Raw genomic sequence first — 16459 nt, 5'->3', positions numbered from 1 at the left:
TGACGAGCAAGCGGCCATGTGACGTCATATGTAAATTCAATTGTGTAAAACTTATAAGACAGTATAACACGCTTTTTTATTTTTTTTTATTTTTATTTCAAAGTTTCATGTATTTGTCAGAGCCGTAATCCTAGTTTGGCGTTTTATCATACAGTACAACCATATTTATTTGGTATCTTTTTATGTAGGCTAACGTTAAGCAAATTCAACGGCTCAACTTTTAAAAAATACACTCTGCTCTTCGTTTCATGGACTTATCACACGACAGCACAGACTTTAATTGTTTAATAATTTTAAAGCGCACACCGGCACACTCTCAGTTGATCAGATAATCTAATCTCCTGAGTGAAAGACGCGAATCTACATAGTGCGCACTGCGCGCGGGAGAGATCCGAGTGTCAATCTAGTTTCATATTAGTGAGAGAAAGCGAGTGTTCATATTTGACAGCTTTACGCCAGACATAATAACACCCTAATGGACTGTATAGGTAAAACTGTCAATAAGACGAAATCACTGAGGCCACTTGCTCAGGGTAGCATGAAGGTTTCTCTAGAGGAGAACAGCTCAGCAGGTGAGATTGAGATTCAATTCGAGACTGTGATACACAACATTGACCAGGGACCACTGTGATAATGTCCCAAAATTGTATATTGTATAAAAAGTATATACTTGACTTATTTGTATGGGCTAAGGCTATACATAGTGTGTGTGTGTGTGTGTGGATCCTGATCCATCGTTCCTCATCTATCATCATCATCATCATTCCGCAGGTTTCCAGTCCCTCTCTATCAGCTCTACACCGGACAACATATCCAAAACCTCTTCGTTCCTCTCTGAGGACAGCGCAGATGAGAAAGAAGGCAAGCAGGCTAATAGAACAAGCTCTCTTGAAATTATCAATATTTACAGACAAGATATATGGGGTAATGAGAACTTATCCAATCGAACGGCTTCACAGAGTGTATGTAGGCCTCCACTTTGCCAAATGAAGCGCCTGTTACTGAAGAGCTAAATTGGGTGAATTTAAAACAATACAAATATGCATCTGACAGAATAATGCACGTTATTTTTGTTCAATTTTCCTTTTCTCTTTCCTCACTTTAGAGAAACATACAAATGGCAAGAGGAGAAAAGGGTTCTTCGTGAGACTATGGATGGCTTACTTACTTACTTGCTGCATAAGTCTATCAGATCCAGTCGAGTCTCCCTCTCCAAACTCGTCACCTTAACAGCCAATCCTATGTTTAGCAGCCCCTTCTGATCCATAGATGAGAGAATAGTATAGTTGTTAACATTGATAAACTCACACAAAAAAGAACCTGTACAGAAACAGCATTGAACACTTAAAAAATGCCATAAAGAAATATTTTTGGTGTCCCAAAGAACCTTTCAGTGGTCAGTTCTTAAAAGAATCTTTTGTTTCTTAGTGTGAAGAACATTCTAATAATCTACAGAACTTTTTCCACTATATAAAGAACCTTTAAGAAATGTCTGTCATCATTTACTCACCCTCAGGTTGTTCCAAACCTTTATCAGTTTCCTTACTCTGTTGAACACAAACGAAGATATTTTGAAGAATATGGGTTACCAAACAGTTGTGGGGCACCATTTACTTCCATAGTAGAAAAAAAAAGTCATTGGAAGTCAATGGGGACCATAAACTGTTTGGTTACCCATATTCTTCAAAATATCTTTGTGTTCAGCAAAGGAAAGAAATTCATACAGGGTTGGAACAACTAGAGGGCGAGTAATACTCCTCCCCCAGGTTTCACAGACAAGGCTTAAGACTAGTCCCAGACTAAAATGCATGTTTGAGCTGTTTTAACTGAAAGCAACTTTCACTGACATATCTTAAAATATATCAGTGCCATTGTTTTGTCTCAAGATGCACACCAGTAATGCTTTTTTCCCCTTTTTTTCTAAGGCATGTTTTTAAAAAACTATGTCCTAATTAAACTAAGGCCCAATCCTGGCTTAATCTAAGCCTATTTTTGTGAAACCAGGCCTTAATCTTAATGTTTTCTTAGCCATAGTGTAAAGTTTATCGGAGTTTATTTTGCAATTCATATTCATAACAATCGGCGCAGCAACAAATATTCCAACAACATTAGAGAAACTAGTGCAGTGCTCATGCAAAATCAGTTTTTGTGTGTGTTTTTAGCAGAGCCGATCCTGACCTCCCTGGGGCCCTAAGCAAAATTCTGTTTAGGGGCCCTCATACCTGACCCGTGAGCCATGAACCATTTGCCATTGCCACACAGTCACACCTGACACCCCAGTGTTCCCACTACAATCCCTCCTTTAACTAGTTGTAGTGAAAATGTAATTCCTGATATCAGAAGACATTGTTACAAGTAAAAAGTTAATTCTTAATATCAAGAATTCACATTTTAAATAGTACAAATTTAATTATTGATATCAAAAATGCATAATTATCCTGTGAATGAATAAAAGCTAAAATGGCGCCATAGCATGTCACTGTGTTTTAAATGATAAAAGTAATTCTTGATACTCTTGATTCTTGATGGTTATTATTTACTGAGGGATGTGCATCCATATTGACCAGAATCTCCAGCCAATCAACATTTTAAATTCAATGGAGCCTATCAATAGTCAATGTCAATACATTGCTTTCCATATTGCATTAGAGCAGAGTTGTAACTAAACCTTGACTGAGCGACTAGATAATCATCGTCTTGTTTTAAAACTATAATGAGGAGTGCCATCACGCCCATATTGTACTGGTCCCGACTCACAACAGATGTTTCTGCTGGAAAGTGCGCGTTTCATTTCATGCACGTGTATATGATATGATCGCATGTTAACGCGCGACGCGGTTATCTTTTCCGAGCTGCAGTTTATAAACAAACACCGTTGTCCTTTGTCGTTTATTAAACATAATAAATCAACTCACATCAACTTAACTTTAGCCTACTGTTCTTTGCTGACATCAAACTTTGAGAGGAGAGTCACAAGTCTGCCTGATAACTGTTCCTGCAATGAACTCTTATGGTGTTTTTTTCTCTCTCTTTTCGTGACCAGAAGGATAGTTCCGCTTCATTTTCTCATCGATATTGTAAACATTGATTGACGCGCTTTGACACGAGGGGGAGGCGGGGCCTTGAGTAATTTGCGGGGCCCTACGCACTTTGCGTAGTGTGCGTATAGGGCTGATCGGCTCTGGTTTTTAGTAATTGTTGGTTTGGTGTGTTTGAGGTTTTTTGGTGTGTTTTTTGTTACAATTACACAGCAAAAGTTCAGTGACATTTTTATTTGTGCATGGTAGAAAGCAAATACTGATACTGACATAATGACATACAATAAATATGGAAAACTGAACTACACGATTGAGGGAGCAGGCTACACAGTGAACTCAGAGAAAACGCTACGCTTGAGCAAACAGTTTGTGAATAGGCTACTACAAATGATGGAAAAAGACTGTGAACATATTGAACAGGATATGTTTAGTTGGTGAATAGCATAGGCTACTTTTACACAGTAGCGATAACGTTAAGCGCATCAGAATTAAATATAATATTCAGAAGTAAACAGTGTAGCTGACTTACAGATTCAGTTAACATCCACAAATGAATAAGCGCGACGATTCAGAGAGCATTGCAAAGTGAACGCTGAGAAAACCTTCTGGTTTATTTTGTAGTTTAAATGTTATGATGGAAGATTAATTTGTCAGATTGTCAAATAACCTTAATAGCATGATCTATTGATTTCTAAATGTGTGCTGCTTTTAGCAGCATGCACACTTTCTAGTGCACACTGTGCTCATCAGTGTGCAGTGTGAGAGGGGGAGTGGTCAGCGGCTAGAGCGGCAAAAGCCAATGTGTGCTTCTTTTACTGAAATATTTAATGATATACTGTATTTTGCATTTCTAATCCAAACAACGTCAAACTTGGCACTGCCAACGTCAACGTCAACTTGGCAACGTCAAACTTGGCACTTACTCGTGCCCGTAGTAGCAAGACACCTGTCAAGTTTGAAATCCATCCGACTAATGGTTCGAGAGATATGCGAATAACAGACAGACAGACAGACAGACACACACACACACAGACAGACGTTCCTGTACTTTATAGATAGATACTAGTCCTCTGAGGTCATTTGCACTACATCATACATACTGTATTTTTAAATGTGTGCTTTGCTGCAGGGTTACTAATCATAATTTGGTCTGGATGCTCCAGCTGCGCTAGTGGTGTCGATATTGATCCTGAGGCCACACAAGCACACTATTGATCTCACAGACAGACATTTAATAGACTGAGTTACAAAAAAAAACAGAAAATCACTGCCGCTCAACCAGCAGTATGTGAGCAGTTTTCCTCCAAACTATTCAGAACAATCTCCAGCTCTCTGAAGCATTTCAGGATGGGTTCTTTATTTCGCAGTGAGGAGATGTGCCTCGTGCAGCTGTTCTTTCAAACGGAATCGGCCCACAATTGCATCAATGAACTTGGTCATCTTGGCTTGGTTCAGTTTAAAGATGTAAGTAACCTTGATGTATTTGTGTGAGTGTAAGCAACTTCTTTCGACTGTCTAGTGACCACAAAATATGTGTTGTTGAACTGAAATTACATTGTTTGAGCATCAGGCCATGAGCTGCTAAATGCTCTTTAAGTTCTGGTTTATTTAGTAGTTTAAATGTTATGATGGAAGATTAATTTGTCAGATTGTCAAATAACATTAATAGCATGATCTATTGGTTTCTAAATGTTTGCTGCTTTGAGCAGCATGCTCACTTTTTAGTGCATACTCACTACTTCATTCTTCAGTTTATATATTGAGCTTGCATTGTCACAGAATTTGATTTCTCACCATTGGCTGAATCGATCAATGCATAACACTGCAGAGCAAGAAAAACTGGCTGTGTACATTATGTCGGTATAAAGTCATCTAAAATAGACCAAAACCATGTTAGAATTCATATGTGTTTAATTTTTTTTAATGATATTTCAGCTGAATCCTGGTGTAACAGCATTTCAGAGGCACTTTGTGAAGGAAGTGAAGAAATGTGAAGAAATGGAGAGAATTCTGAGTAAGAATGTATACTTTATTATAACAAGCTGGTTTACTGTATTTATTGATATACTGAACACTTATGATATATTCTGATCTCACAAAAAACATTTGTGCTGTAAATTTCATTTATTTTTAAGCATTTAATATTGCAAAAAAGTTGGCCATATCTTCTCGGTTTTACATATTGTGCAGATGTGATCTAACAATAAAACTTTGATTTACACTTGAATCATATTCCCAGGTAGTGTTACACATCACAAGTAACGTGAGTTACGTGTACTTTTTTCAAGTAACGCATTACTTTTAAATTTACAACAAAATATCTGACTTCTTTTTTCAAAATAACTTGCGTTATTTTGATGATCCAATTCAACCATAAGCAAAAATAACTTTACTTAAACCTCACGTTTGTGTTTAATTTTTTTGTTTTTATTGCTGAAGTGTTGAACTTTCTTCTGCTAAATGACAGCAGAGCTGAAAGCTTTCTTTGAGTTGCGCTCTGTCTCTACTGTACAGGCGTGCGTTTGCACTTCTTTCAGCCTGAGGCTTCTGGAATGGAAAGGGCCTTTACAAATGTCAAAATTAGAACTTTTAATTTAGTTTGTTATTTAAAAAAAAACAAGCAGGTGAGAAAAAGTAACGTAATGCATTACTTTCCAGAAAAAGTAACTAAGTAACTAATTTAGTTACTTTTTTAGGGAGTAACACAATATTGTAACGCATTACTTTTGTACATTATTTAGGATATCTTGAGAAGGAGATGATGAAATCTAACATCGTAATTGCTGCAACAAAGGAGAAGGAGATGGTTCCCTGTGCCAGAGATGTTCTGGAGCTGGAGGTGAAAACAACTCTTGTCATTTTGTTATTATGCTGCTATTTTTATTTGGAATACTTGATTCTGATTGGTCAATCATGGCATTGACCAAATAAACCCCTTCTCTCTTACTCTGTATAACAAACAGAAATTCAGAAAGTTACTGTGACATAATGATTGTCTTCAAACCTTTAGTCCACATTTGAGAAGTTGGAGCAGGAACTGCGAGAAATCAACTGTAACCACGACACACTCAGGCAGAACCTCATTGAGCTGATGGACATCGACTCTCTCCTGAGGATGACTGAAGACTTCTTTGAGGAGGTGAAGATCTTGAGATCTCAGATCTTGAGATTATTTTGAAATGCTATCTTTATATTTGCATTTTTCATTTCAGTTTTAGATAGTTTTTTGTGCTTTTGTCATTTTTATTAGTTTCTTTTTAACATTTTGATATAGATTAAATGTATTTTTTATTTTAGTTTTAGTTTCAGTAATTTTAGTACTTCAGCTTATTATTATTTTTATTAAATAATTATTTTAAACAAAAAATATTTCGAATTTTATATCTTTCTATGGCAGAAATAATAAGAGTAGTAATCTGTTTCACTCAAATATACATCACAATAGTGAAGAAAAGTTTCATGCTGAATTTAAGGCCTCAGTTCATGCTTAATATTCAAACATTTGCATTTTTAGTCAACTACATTTATCAATTTGATTTATTTAAGCTTGATCTTCAGGACGTTTCACCTTCACTGCATCTAAGAGTCAAATGGACAATTTTTAACATTATTTCAAATGCTTAAGGTGATAGTTTACCTAAAAAAATGCAAATTCTTTCATCATTTACTAGCCTTCATGTTGTTCCAAACTTGCGTGGGATTGAAAGGAGTTGTCCATAATACTCATTTCCATGCAATGAAAGCGAAAGGTTACCATGGACAGCTTCACGTACTAAAGTTGTGTTGACAATTGCTTGTGTGCAGGCCGAGTCACTGCTATGCTCTGAGCCTCCTTCTGAAGACTCAGTGTATATGACTGTCTCGTCCTACATAACCTGCCGCAGATTCAGCAGTTCCAGCACCTCCGGACCTCTAAATCTAGGGTACATTTTAAAAGATTTTGTCCACCTGATACATACACGCTTTAAAATAAAGATTCCAGTTAGAACGCAATTTTTGTTTACAGCCTGACCTAATTGTACTGCTAATGCCATAGGCCTATCTGTACGCATTTTAAGTTTTGTTGCAGGTGTTATCAAACAAGACAGGTTTCCTGCTTTTGAAAAGGTTCTTTGGCGCCTTTTTCATGGAAATTTCGTCCTTCGGCACGCAGAGATACAGACCACAGAGGAACTCCAAGTGGTGGTGAGACTATCTTCTTTTTAATGGGTATTTTAAAGTTTTTAATGTTGTTTATATGTCTATGTGATGTTTAGGATGTGTAGTTACATTCAAGCTATTTTAAGGCATGGATAAATTGTTTTTTAGAGGGAAAAACATTTGTTATTTTGATTATTAAAGATGAGTTTTAAGGGATACAATTATTGACTGTAGGGGGACTTTAAGTTAGGCTATTTTTATTGTTATGATATTCTTTCACACTCAAAACATGGACTGTCAATGTTTAACACATCTGCAACATAAGTGCATATTGCCATTCTATATTCTCCAACACCAGAATCCATTATCTATGTGTCTATCAATATGCGCTCACTGCTCATACAAGCTTGCTCTCAGATTATCAGTTCACACCACACATGTGGCTATATGTGAAATATATATTTCTCTATGTATGATGAATAAACTAATGCACAGTCTATTTGTCTGTGTTCAGTTTATCTTAAGTGATCAGTAAGTATTGTTTCTTTTAAACAGAGAGGATCTGTGAAGAAGGACGTGTTCATCATATTTGTCCAGGGAGAACATGTGCGAGAAAAGATCAGAAAAGTGTGTGAAGGGTGAGAGACATGGTATTTCCACACACATTATATACCAGCAGTAGAAATAAGCTTTAAAAACAATGTTAACTTAGATAATTCTGTAATTCAAATAAAATTCAATAATTTTTCTTATTAGAAGTCTTTATTTTAATATTTCATTTTATTTTACAAATGAAAAAAGAGTTGTAATATCACTTATCACTTAATAAAATGAATCAATGTAAAGACAAAAATGTAAAAAATAATGTTCTCACGAATATTAACACAAATGACATCTGTAAATGAACTAAAGAATGTATAACTTTTTCAACATGGTCAGACAATCTTGTTTAACTCAGTTTCTTAATGATATGTTTTTTTAATGATATGTTTGTCACCATATTTAGAGAATGACAGTAGCAGTTTAACTTGGTTTAATCCATGCATATATAAATATGAATGATTGATTTTATCTGATGGCCTGATTTGCATTTGCTTGATTTGTTTTGAATTCTGTGAAATGATCTCATCAAATCCTTACAATCCTTAAAGGTTTCACGCCAGCTTGTACTCATGCCCCAAAAGTTTATATGAGCGTAAGAAGATGAGCAACAACGTAAAGTCACGAATGGAAGATCTTCGAATGGTGAGTCAAATGACTGATTATTTTTACTCACCACATGTCTTTTCAAGTGTGTTTTTCCACCAATGATCCATATTCAAAAATAAACGTAGGGAATGGCTATGTCCGTGTTTATTTTCTACAGATCCTGAGAAGAACTGAGGAATATCGCGGTGGTGTCTTGACCAGAGCAGCCGACCACGTCCAGGAGTGGAGCAGCAAAGTGAAGAAGATGAAGGCCATCTACTACACACTGAATCTCTGCAACATAGACATCACGCAGAAGCTGATCGTAGCAGAGATCTGGTGTCCCGTGTCAGATCTCCCTTTAGTTCAAAACGCCCTGATTATGGGATCAGTATGTATGTTTAAACACTGCCTTGAAGAAAGTTTCTGCAGACCACCATCACTAATAATTCTAAACTATTTAAAAGTCTGCAAAGTAAAGTGAGTCGCATGTTAAAGTTAATGTTAGTTTGAGCAATTTTTGTCCCTTTGCAAGTGGTTTAAAAGATAGAAATAAAAAAGTTAAACAAAACAATTATCCTAAATATTGCAAAATTTGAAATGTCAAATTTTGAAATAAATAAATAAATTCTAAATCATATATGTAATTGTATATGTACATTGAATATAAAGGTTAAAGTTAAACTGATCTTAATGACAAATTATGTACTTTACTTGAATGGAATATTTTTAAATATTAATACTGTAAATTTTACCCTTTGCAAGTAGTTTCATACTCTTAACTCCACTCAAACTGTTTGTACAGCAGACATGAATTATACCTGAAGTCGAGCAAGTTTCTCACATATGTGTGATTTTCACATGTTTTTTTTTAGGAGCAGAGTGGTTCCAGTGTGACCCCAGTCCTGAACCGCATCCAAACCCAGCAAACTCCTCCAACCTTCAACAGAACCAACACATTTACTGTAGGATTCCAGGCCATTATTGACGCCTATGGAGTCGGTACCTATCAGGAGATCAATCCAGGTGATTGGCTGTTACTCTTGCTAATCGTCTATATCAGTTCTGATCCATCCATCCATCCATCATTCTATCCATCCATCCATCATTCTATCCATCCATCTATCTATCTATCTATCTATCTATCTATCTATCTATCTATCTATCTATCTATCTATCTATCTATCTATCTATCTATCTATCTATCTATCTATCTATCTATCTATCTGTCTATCTGTCTGTCTGTCCGTCCGTCCGTCCGTCCGTCCGTCCGTCCGTCCGTCCGTCCGTCCGTCCGTCCGTCCGTCCGTCCGTCCGTCCGTCCGTCCGTCCGTCCGTCCGTCCGTCCGTCCGTGTACAACTATCTTTGTGAGGACCAGTTTGAGTTTTAGACCATTGGAGTGAGGACAAAGAGAGTAAAGTGAGGACATTTTGGCCGGTCCTCACTTTCTGAGAGCCTTTAAAGGCCTGTTTGAGGGTCAAGACTTGGTTTTAGGGATAAGGTTATAATGAGGTTAAGGGTCGGTTTAGGGTAAGGGTTCGGGTTAGGCACTTAGTTGTGATGGGTAAGGTTAGGGTAAGGGGCTAGAGATTGCATTGTGTCAATGAATGTCCTCATAAAGATAAATGTACAAGAATGTGTGTGTGTGTATATATACTGTATGTATATGTATAAAATGTATATTATTATTTATTAAATTTTTTTTTGCCTCCTTTATTTTCTCAGCTCCATACACTATTGTCACCTTCCCCTTCCTGTTTGCGGTGATGTTTGGAGATTGTGGTCATGGACTGGTAATGACACTGTTCGCAGTCTGGCTCATTACACAGACCGAATGTTTACGAAAGATGAAAAATGAGGTATTGAATGGCATGAAATGTCAATATGTCATAGTTTTTGTTTGCATAATAACATCACTTTTTAACCCTGGTTAGAGTCTTGTAAGCTTTGATTTTCCTCCCAGATTACCGATGTCCTGGTCGGTGGACGCTACATTATCTTGCTCATGGGAATGTTCTCCATATATACTGGACTGATTTACAATGACTGCTTCTCCAAGTCCTTCAACATTTTCGGCTCTTCCTGGCGTGTGCGACCCATGTTCTCTCCTCACGGGCCTTGGCAGTACGTACGCTGGACGCTTGCAGGCTTTAAAGTTACTTTGTCGGTTTCCATTTTGATCATTTTTTGCTTTATCTCAGAAACAAAACACTGCATGATAATCACCATCTACAGCTGGACCCAACTGTGCCCGGAGTTTATTCTGGTCGCCCGTACGTGTTTGGAATTGACCCGGTCAGTGCATATAAAACCTTGTTTGTTCAACATTACGTACAGGATTTCTTTCCATGATCACTTTTTATTTAGATATATGCATTTAAGTTTTTTTTTTTTTTACATACTGCATGTAATCCTGGTGTGTTTTTACAATGAAATTATAGATTGAACAGAATTGAATTTGGTTGTCTTACTTTGTTTCATCCACTAGGTGGTGGGATTTAGCTGTTCTGATGCGTACATTAAAGGGATAGTTCACCCACATTTTTTTTTATTTTGCCATCATATACTTACTCACCCTTAAGTTGTTCCAAACCTGTACGGATTTCTTTCTTCTATTGAACACAAAAGAAGTTATTTTGAAGAATGTTGGTAATCAGACAGTTGATGGCACCCATTGACTTCCATAGAAGGAAAAAATACTATGGAAGTCAATGGGGTGCCATCAACTGTCCGGTTGGGATGTTAATTCATGCTTTAATGTTCATCAAGTCTGTGTAAACCTGATAACTTACATTCACATCATAACAAGCCTATGTTAAATTCATTTTTGTTTTAGGTTTGGAATATTGCATCAAATAAGCTATCCTTTCTAAACTCCTTCAAGATGAAGATGTCGGTCATACTGGGAGTCAGTCATATGCTCCTCGGAGTGACCCTGAGTTTGGTCAACTTTGTGTGAGTATTTGATTATCTCACATAAACTAAGGCAAAGTTACATTTTTAAATCAATTAGATTGTCAAATGCAAATGCAAAATATACATTTTTCATAAGAGCATACATTTTATGATATGAAAATGTAGCTTTGTTTATTTTGTCTAATGAAGAAAAACGAGAAGATAGTTACTTGTATATCTAAGTAGTTATTATTAAAAAGGTAGTCGTACAGTATTTGATATTTTTAAAAGTACTGTCTTAAATTCCAGATTAATAATGATTAATATGAATTCTTAGTCAGACATCTTGTTTTGTTTTCCTCATTTCCTTTTTTAACAGACATTTGGGGAAATTCCAGGACATTTTACTTCAGTTTGTTCCACAGCTGATCTTCATGCTCTCTCTCTTTGGATACCTGATCTTCCTCATCCTCTACAAATGGTGCATCACCCTGCGCTCTGAAATGGCTCCCAGCATCCTTCTGCTCTTCATCAACATGATGATGTTTGATTACCAGCCGGAACACAAGTTTCTTTACAGAGGACAGGTTTGGATTCACTGTTTGGTTTGACTGGCTTCACATAGCCAAAGTATGATAGATTATGAGTGATGCTGTTATCCTCTATAGAAAGCTGTTCAGATCTTCTTGGTTGTGATGGCTGTGCTCATGGTTCCTGTGCTGCTCCTGGCCAAACCCCTCCTCATCTACAGGACCCGAATGAAAGCCAGACACCAGGTGGGTGAGCAGAACAGAGCAACCCTGGCCCAAGATCAGCTAATGCTTCTTTCAACCAGGGTTATTAGAGTAAAAACTAAGACTAAAACCTTTAAAGCTTCAGTTGCAAAGGGCTTGGTGTTGTAAAATAAATAAAGCTGAAGTAAAAAATTAAATTAAATACACAACAAAATTACTAAAACTAACCAAAGTAAAAAAAAAAATAAAAAAAAAAATATATATATATATATATATATTATGATCTAAAATAATATCTCAATGATACTAAAATAACACTGTTTTCGACTTGTTTTTTTAATTGTTTTTTTTATTAATTAATGTTATGTATTAAACTAAATTTAAATGCAAATTAAATCCTTACATACATAAAAAATATTAACGTGTGGCCCTCGATTTAGGAAACGGTGATAAAATAAAATGCTGTTTAGATTGATCGATTATTTATAATTAAATTTAAAATGATCTAAAAATAAATGCAATTACAGCATATACTGTATCTGTATGTGCATAACATATATAAATATAAAAAAATATTCAGTATAAGTACATAAATAGTAATTAAGTTCAGTAGTCTATAACATTTTCTTTGAATTTTAATATTTAGATTTATCACTTTAAAAAAAGTTGCTGCCTTAAATGAAAAAAAGTCATTCAACTTACACTACATCAAACTGACTTTAATAATGATATAATAATACTGAGTAATACTGACTTGTATAACTTATGAAAAAAGTTTTCAATATCTCAATACTGAAATTTTTTTTTTTTTTTTTTTTTTTTTTTTATTATACTTTTTACAACTGCTTTTTATTTATTTGACATTTTCAATTCGGCACATCTTTGCATATTTCTAATTTGAAATGCATATAAAAATAATACATTATATATATATTGTGTCTATAATAATATATTTAATTAAGTGATTGTGATTGTGACTAACAAGGTCTCTATGCAGGTGTTTGGAAACAATGATCAGCATGGATCAGATAAGGGTTTCTCCTCACATCAGAAAGATGAGATGGTAAGCTTGAGTTGTATGGAAAGTCTTTAAAAATACAAAATGCTCAAATGTCTTTACATGAAGTACGCTGTACAAGCAGTGAGGGCGGATGGTTTGATCTGTGTTTTTCCTCAGGTGAGCATAGGTGACGTGTTTGTGAATCAGGCCATCCACACGATCGAGTTCTGCCTGGGCTGCATCTCCAACACGGCCTCGTACCTTCGGCTCTGGGCGCTCAGTCTGGCTCACGCAGGTTTGTCCCGGCACAGGAATAAAAATAACTCTATCATCAGTTAGAGAATAATGCCGTTCTTTGTGTTTGCATTAGTTTCTCAGTGACTGACTGAATCAACAGTGAAATGATTTATGAGAAAATGAAGGTGTGCAGTTTATGAGGACACCTACTGTACAAAGCTGTACAGAGCATGTTTTAAACTTTTACTTTTACCTTCCCTATGTGGTATTATTTAGCATTATATCTCTACATTTGACAGAATACATGACAGAGTGCTCAGAATTTAATTCTGAAAGTGTACCGAAGACTGGAGTAATGGCTGCTAAAAATTAACCTTTGCCATCACAGGAATAAATTATATTTTTAAATAGATTAAATGGTTATTAACAGTAAGTGATATTATGTCACAATATTGCTATTTTTACTGTATTTTTTTTAATCCAATAAATGTAGCGTTGGTGAGCTTTTTTCAAAGACATTAAAAAAAATCTATTTTCTTTAGTTTTTGCTGACAAATAATTGTACATTTCTCAGTCCAGGTAACACAGAGAACGAGTAAACATTGCTCATTTACATATACTGTCGACATTGTAAAAACAGTACAACACGGATTGAGAATCGGCAAAGTTACACTTTAAAAGGAATTGTTCAAAAATGAAAATGATCCAATAATTGACTCACCTTCAAGTCATCCTAGGTGTATATGACTTTCCACTTTCAGCCAAACACAATCAGAGTTATATAAAAAAATATCCTGGCTCTTCCCAGCTTTATAATGGGAGTGAATGGTTCCTGAGATTTTAAAGACCAAAAAAGTGCATCCATCCATCATAAAAGTAATCCATACGACTGCAGGGGGTTAATAAAGGCCTTCTGGGATTGTGTAAGAACATATTTAAAACTTTATAATCACTGGCTTCCAGCAACGGCTGTATTACTTTTATGATGGATGGATGTGCTTTTTTGAGCTTCAAACTGGTGGTTGCAATTCACTGCCATTATAAAGCTAGGAAGAGCCAGGATATTTTATAATATAACTCAGATTGTGTTCGGCTGAAAGAAAGTCATATACACCTAGGATGGGCTTGAGGGGGAGTAAATGATGTGATCGTTTAGATTTTTGTGTGAATTATTCCTGTACGTGTGTGTCTGGTCTGCAGAGCTGTCGGAGGTGCTGTGGCGGATGGTTCTCCAGGTGGGGCTGAAGCTCTCCTCTGGTGTGGGTTCACTCATGCTGGTTCTGCAGTTCGCTGCTTTTGCTGTTCTCACCGTGACCATTCTTCTGATTATGGAGGGCCTGTCTGCCTTTCTGCATGCTTTACGACTGCATTGGTAAGAACAACACATTATTCATAAGCAACAAGAGTCCACTGATTCCTTTAACAAAGAAAACCTAGTCTCACCCTCTGTGCTTTATCATACATATGACAAGCTTGCACCTTGCACTTGTAAGTTGCGTGTTAGTCAAGGTATTTGACTTGTTCATGACCCTTGACTTCGGGCATGTTTGTCTGTCTGTTTTTAATCTATTAAAGTTTACATACAGTATATCTGGCCCAAAGGTCTAATGTCTCTGCACTTGAAGTGTGTCCAAATGTAGCATTATTTGTGTGAGGTTCAGTGTACTGTTACTAACAATAATAAAAGATCTGTTTATAAAGCATGTTTAAATATTATACAGAATGGGACATTGATATGAATGTGGTTAAAGTGATTTTTTTTTTTATGTGTTTGTTTTCAGGGTTGAATTTCAGAACAAGTTTTACGAGGGATCCGGCTACAAGTTCACACCCTTGTCCTTTGACAGCCTGTAAATACACAGCATTAATAGTCACTATTTGTACTTTTCTTGTAGTTTTTAGCATCATTATAGTTTTGTGAATGTAAAAAATGCATACTTTAAACCAGGGGACTTCAACAGGGGTCTCCCAATTATTAAGTTTTGTGAACAAAATGAAAATATTATGCTATAAACAAAAATAAGCTCAACTTAAACTAAACACTGATGTAGAAGTAAGCGTTGATCTTTCATCACAGTACGATGTAATAATGTGACATTAATGTAATGTAAAGTCGAGTCGGTCTGGCAGCTTGGTTTCAATAAAAGCTGTTTTTGGATTAACGAGGAAGTTCTGAAACTTACAGGATGTTTTTATAGTACAATGACCTCTTATATGTCAAAGGAAGGAGGAAATATTGATTTCTCAATTCATGACACAGTAACTCGCCAACTCATTTTTAAAGTATTTAAGTGGTCCACCAAAATCTCCTTGGCCTGATTTTTTTGCATTATATAAGTAACTTTACAAAATAATTACATTTAAGTAGGCCTACATGTTGCTTATTATTACAGGGTAGGTTAATTTTACATTATACAAAAGTGAGTTTTATTTATATACAGTACAGGCCAAAAGTTTGGACACATTACTATTTTTAATGTTTTTGAAAGAAGTTTCTTCTGCTCATCAAGCCTGCATTTATTTGAGCAAAAATACAGGAAAAAAAGAAATATTGTGAAATATTATTACAATTTAAAATAATTGGTTTTCAATTTATTATACTTTAAATGATCATTTATTTCTGTGATGCAAAGCTGAATTTTCAGGATCATTACTCCAGTCTTCAGTGTCACATGTGACATCCAGTCTATCACATGATCCTTTAGAAATCATTCTAATATTCAGATTTATTATGAGTGTTGGAAACAGTTCTGCTGACTAATATATTTGATGAATAAAAGGTTAAAAAGAACTGCATTTATTCAAAATAAAAATATATTTTCTAATAATATAAATCTTCTTTAATATCACTTTTAAAAAAAAATCAATTTAACACATCCTTGCTGAATAAAAGTATTGATTTATTTAAAAAAAAGAAAGAATTTTTTTTTGTGTATACACCAGTAGTGTATATTGTTGTTACAAAAGATTTCTATTTTGAAAATATTTGCTTCTTCTTTTTTTTTTTATTCATCAAAGTATCCTAAAAAAGTATCACAGGTTATGAAAAAATATTAAGCAGCAGAACTGATTCCAACTTTGATAATGAATCATCATATTAGAATGATTTCTAAAGGATCATGTGATAGACTGGATGTCACATGTGACACTGAAGACTGGAGTAATGATCCTGAAAATTCAGCTTTGCATCACAGAAATAAATGATAATTTAAAGTATAATAAATTG

The 16459-nt window shown here is 35.4% G+C and overlaps 1 protein-coding gene across 1 annotated transcript; it reads left to right on the top strand.

Annotated features, from left to right (window-relative positions):
• The first annotated feature begins 4123 nt into the window (after positions 1-4123).
• LOC309508759 (V-type proton ATPase 116 kDa subunit a 1) lies at positions 4124-15138 on the top strand. Its single transcript, XM_082183220.1, has 20 exons — positions 4124-4502; positions 4974-5052; positions 5780-5877; positions 6049-6177; positions 6843-6961; positions 7097-7223; positions 7734-7816; positions 8330-8423; positions 8545-8757; positions 9242-9392; positions 10093-10226; positions 10331-10491; positions 10569-10662; positions 11204-11322; positions 11642-11849; positions 11931-12038; positions 12994-13059; positions 13174-13291; positions 14434-14605; positions 15015-15138. The coding sequence occupies exons 1-20, from the start codon at positions 4386-4388 to the stop codon at positions 15085-15087; spliced, it is 2463 nt and encodes an 820-aa protein (XP_082039346.1). The 5' UTR covers positions 4124-4385; the 3' UTR covers positions 15088-15138.
• The last annotated feature ends 1321 nt before the right edge of the window (positions 15139-16459 follow it).

This window comes from Leuciscus leuciscus, assembly GCF_965113295.1.
Source record: "Leuciscus leuciscus genome assembly, chromosome: 11".
Classification (NCBI taxonomy): domain Eukaryota; kingdom Metazoa; phylum Chordata; class Actinopteri; order Cypriniformes; family Leuciscidae; genus Leuciscus; species Leuciscus leuciscus.
The sequence above is the reverse complement of the archived record's forward strand: the minus strand, read 5'-3'. Positions and strand labels throughout refer to the sequence as shown.

Coding starts and splice junctions, on each gene's coding strand:
- LOC309508759 (XM_082183220.1), top strand. CDS start 4,386: ATGGGTTCTTTATTTCGCAGTGAGGAGATGTGCCTCGTGCAGCTGTTC. Junction 7,817..8,329: donor ATCAGAAAAGTGTGTGAAGG/GTGAGAGACATG, acceptor CAATCCTTAAAG/GTTTCACGCCAGCTTGTACT. Junction 10,227..10,330: donor TACGAAAGATGAAAAATGAG/GTATTGAATGGC, acceptor TTTTCCTCCCAG/ATTACCGATGTCCTGGTCGG.